This window comes from Amblyomma mixtum, chromosome 9, assembly GCF_055824585.1.
Source record: "Amblyomma mixtum isolate Tamu chromosome 9, ASM5582458v1, whole genome shotgun sequence".
Lineage (NCBI taxonomy): Eukaryota > Metazoa > Arthropoda > Arachnida > Ixodida > Ixodidae > Amblyomma > Amblyomma mixtum.
The window spans coordinates 56,388,625-56,393,215 of NC_143020.1; the positions used below are offsets into that span (position 1 = coordinate 56,388,625).

General features: G+C 49.5%; 1 protein-coding gene across 1 annotated transcript; it reads left to right on the top strand.

Annotated features, from left to right (window-relative positions):
• Nucleotides 1-1,821: 1,821 nt before the first annotated feature.
• On the top strand, nucleotides 1,822-4,380 carry LOC149329128 (uncharacterized). Its single transcript, XM_089559182.1, has 2 exons — nucleotides 1,822-1,833; nucleotides 3,802-4,380. Exons 1-2 carry the CDS (start codon nucleotides 1,822-1,824, stop codon nucleotides 4,378-4,380), a joined length of 591 nt encoding a protein of 196 aa, XP_089415308.1.
• The last annotated feature ends 211 nt before the right edge of the window (nucleotides 4,381-4,591 follow it).

Consider the following 4,591-nt stretch of genomic DNA (forward strand, 5'->3'; position numbering starts at 1 on the left):
CGTGGGCATCCTATTTAAAATCCGTAAAAACAAGATGACCTAGAAGACAAGTATATTCAGCTCACTTTTCTCGAGCTTCGGGAGCGGTATGTTCATTTGCCTGTATTGAGCATACAGACATTGGTGCACAGAATAAAATCTTCTAAAACAGGCCTTTAGAATCACTTTCCCAAAAACAGGAGGGGACATTAAAATTTGCATGTACCATTTATGGCACTGGTATAGCTGTTTAAAAAGTGTTTCAAAATCATTAAGGGTTACTAGTGTAAAGAGGAAGACGATCAGCAGTTGGAGCAGCAGACCGGACGCGAGGCGCCAGACGAGAAGACGACGATCGGCAGCTGAAGCAGCAGAGCCGACGCGCGGCGCGAGACGAGAGCGTGAACTGTTCTGGGACCGGACCTGTCCTCGCCCGCTCTAACCGGCCTTCACAACTGTCAATAAAGGCCGTTACACTAGTAAGTCTGGCGCGAGGTATATAGTACGTAATATAATTTTTTCAACCGACAGCTTCATGTTTAGTTTTAAGCTTCATTTCGCGAGTTCCAACACCACTCTAAACTATAATATAGACACCTCCACAGAGCCTACATGATTAGTAGTCTCTTTCACTACGGGTCATATTTCTTTAAAATGTTCTTGTCTCTAGCGTAGACCTGAGGGCGCAACTGCTTCAGCAGGACAGGTAATCGGCCCAATATTGCAAAAGGATGGTTTCACTCCGAGCTTTTGTACGACCGCCATTTGCCAATACGTTCCCAGTATTGGGCCGAATAAATGTGCTGCACGAGTGAGTTTAAAAGGTCTATTGCATCACTACAATTGTTCAGTACTCCTCCACAGTTAACAAGCCAATGTGAGGAGAACGATTTGACGCTTCCTCGCTGCTTGTGACGTCACTGTGCCTGTGACGTCACGTGGCCGGTAATGTGTCAGTCACTGCACGTTAACATCACGCGAAGTGACCGCTCACGTTGTGGTGACGTTATCATCACGTGATGTTGCGCAATCCCGAGGTGTTCAAGCGATGTTTTTTTTTTCCTTGCTTGTACAGCCGACGCCTCTCGTAAGATGTACCTACGCGATATCGCGAGCTCGTTTGCTCCTTCCGGCCGGACAACGACGCACGCGAAGTTACACGGAGAAGCGAAGACGCTTTCGCCGAGGAACACTAAGAAGCATTACCGAGGCAATAAAACGAAGAGAACACGGGCGCGCCGCAGAGGAATTATATGACCGCTTCGGAACTGGAAAAGAGAAAGTAACCGCGCTCTCCGATTTAGGACAGAGGAGCCGCGCCGGCAGCGGCTACTCACCGCTCGGCGAGGTAGGACGGCCCTCCTTCCCTCCCCCCTCGACACTGTGCAACGGGGGTCTTCGGCGGAGCCTTTGCATATGGCCGTTACACTTTCTCGATGGTATGAATACGGTTTTATACATCTAGATAGGCGCGGGCTTGGTGCGTCGCGTTTTGTTTCTTCTCGGGCCATCGATGGGGTGGCGCTTCGCGCAACATCAGGAAGCTTGCGCGGTGGTCATCTGCAAGGGTCTCTGCCTCCGCCTCCTCATCCTCCTCCGTGTCGGTTTGACCAGGAAGAGTGAGAAGGAGAGAGAGAGAGGTAGCCGTGGTAAATGATGGGGCTGTGGAGAGGCAGCAGGCACTGGCCGCACGCGTTGCACCCTCACACACAACCTGGTGCATGTGACGTAACCAGGGGGTGTGGATCTGTGTATATAAGCCTGTCGGAAGCCACTCAGAAGCCACAGTCTCCTGCAAAGCTCTCTTGTGGTCAGAGCAATCAACCAGCTCCCGCAGCCGCTATGAACGCCCTGGTAAGGACTTCGTACAGCGGCTCGCTGGCTGGCACTGAGCGCCTTGGCGGTCGCTATATGCATATGTCGGACTTGGGCCGGGCTTGTGTTTGCGTGTGTCGACAAGTGCTCTTCCAATGGCATACCTTGAGTTCTCTGCTTGCAGATGTCATGTGCCGTCTAACCTTACGTATGCAATTCTCAAACTGTTTTTATGTTCTCGAATGAGCTATTGGTAAGATAGAAAAAGAAAATGTGTACTCTTGCAATTTGCTTTCCTGAAAGCCATTATTATAAGCCAAATTCCACTGGAAATGCTGATTGCCCTGTTAAAATTCAACTCAGGTGTTGTGTTGCTCTGTAGTGTGAATTATTAAAGCCACGAGTACTTTTCAAGATGGCTAAGATGCTCGCTAATGTATTTCAGCACTTAGGAGCCGCATGAAATTTGCTAGAGGTTATGCGCTTCTTATGATGTGCGATATCACGACATGACGTGACATCGATTTTAGACTCTGCACAATTTCATTTCGTAGCGCCCATACCAGGTCCTTAGAGTGATGCTCATTACATTTTTTCGCAATATAAATTTCTAAATTTAGGTATCAAAATAAGGAGAACTTGAAGAAGCTATAAGAAATGAAAAATAAGTACTTTTTTAGAGGGTTCTGCATGGCAGTGCGGGTATAATTTTTATGTGGAGGACATGTTTGCAGAGTTCGAGAAAAGAGTGTGTTTGTTTGTGTTGGGTTGGGTTTAATGGCGCATATAGAGAAAGAAGTACAATATCTTTACCTGCTACGAAAAATATCAATTTGGTTTGACTTATTAGGGTTTCACGTCCCAATGTGACTCAGGGTATAATGGATGCTGTAGTAAAGGGGTGCGGAAATTTGATCTACCTGGGGTTCAAGAATGCAGTAAACATGCTTATAAAATTAAGGCACTTAATTTAAATAACTGTCATAGACGTTCTCACTTTTAATACTTTCGCATAGCATTGCGTAGATTACAGAGCCATGCAGAATGTTCAGGCTCTTTAATGTACTTCGCTATTTTACAAATATCATCCTTGCTGCATGGTTTTACACCCTTAAATTTCATCGGTAATACTCGTACTATGCCAAACTTTTCTCTCTGCAGACTCAGAGTAACAAACTAACTTCCTCACATTCAGACATCTGAAGACCCTGTGAGCTCAGCATATTTATTTTCCTACAAACTGCCACCTCTGGTTATCGGCTATCAGCATCTAAGAGGAATATCAAACTCGGAATTCCGCCACCATAGAAACGCGAGATCTCGCGTTTTCCCCACACTCGCCTTGGCACGCATTCAAAACTTCTTTCATACTTTATTCATTCGCTGAATCCTCAGTTCTCATTTTACTCCGGGAAAAAGGGGTGTTTAAACGGCTCGGCGGGCATACGTGCAAGTATCCGTGAAACTTATATTACGCCTCACTAACATGCACATTTGGCGGGTAGAATGATAATGCACCAATGACGCCGTATTCTATGACGTGTCCCAGCAGTTGCCTTTTCGTTCATGTATTGCCTAAAGTCTGATTCGAGATGGTCCGCGAGCCTCACTGGGTCTGATGTGCTTTGGAACATAACGTGCAGAAAAGCAAGGAGTCGGTGCGACTACAATTGCGTGTGGGGGTGCTGTTCTCGCATCCGAAAACTTGATTTTTCTTGGTACTTTTGAAGTTTTAATGATCAAACGTACAAAACAAGCTGACACAGTTCAAAATACCAACCCTCTCTCTCGGGAACAGGCATGCGCTGTACGATGCAGACGCTATTTTTTAGTCCTTAGCTACTGATGGGAGCTACGCTTTTGGCAGTACTCTTTCAGATATGTCCCGGTCAGACTTCAGACCTGTCATCAACGGGGACGGTTAAGAGATAGTGCTTAGCTAAAAGCAGCGCAGACTGCCACTGCTTCTATCTTACTAGGAGCTCCGCGCAACGTTCACCGTTACAGATCTGCGCCGTCTTTCTGAGCGCCCTGGTGGGCAGCGCCCTTAGCGGATTCGTCGGCGGAGGAGCCGGTGGTCTCGGCGGTGGTGGCTATGGCGGAGGCCTGGGCGGCTACGGAGGCGGAGGCTTCGGTGGCGGCCTGGGAGGCTACGGAGGAGGCTTCGGTGGTGGCTTGGGTGGATTCGGAGGAGGCCTGGGAGGCGGCCTCGGCGGCGGTGCAGGCAATGTCGGCGTCGGCAGCAGTGTCGTCCTTCTGAGCGGAGGCGCTGCGGGCGGCAGAAGGGTAGTGGCCGGACCCGCCTTCCTGGTCAGGAGTGTGCACCACGTGAACCAAGTCAGCGGTGGGGGCGCCATCGTCGCTCACTCGGGCATCGGAGGCGTCGGTGGAGGTGCTGGCGTTGGAGGCTTCGGTGCTGGCGGTCTCGGCGGAGCTGGTTTCGGAGCCGGAGGCCTCGGCGGCTACGGCGGCGGATACGGTGGCTACGGAGGTGGCCTCGGAGGAGGATACGGCGGCGGCCTCGGCGGCGGCCTCGGTGGCGGTACCGTTGCCGGCAAGCTCCTGCTCGTCAAGTCCCACAAATAAGATTTCGTCCGTTGAACTGAAGCAGGTAGGCTACGACCGTCTGTACTATTTCCCTTTCAATGACATGAATATGAACTTCAAGTCTTGTACGACTAGGACTAGATATGGTCAAGGCAAGTAAGGCGCAGTAAAGATAATGTGATAACCGTATCGAGAGTCACGGCGAGTACCGCTGAAAGAAAGATGCAATGAATTCCGGAGAAAGCCAAAT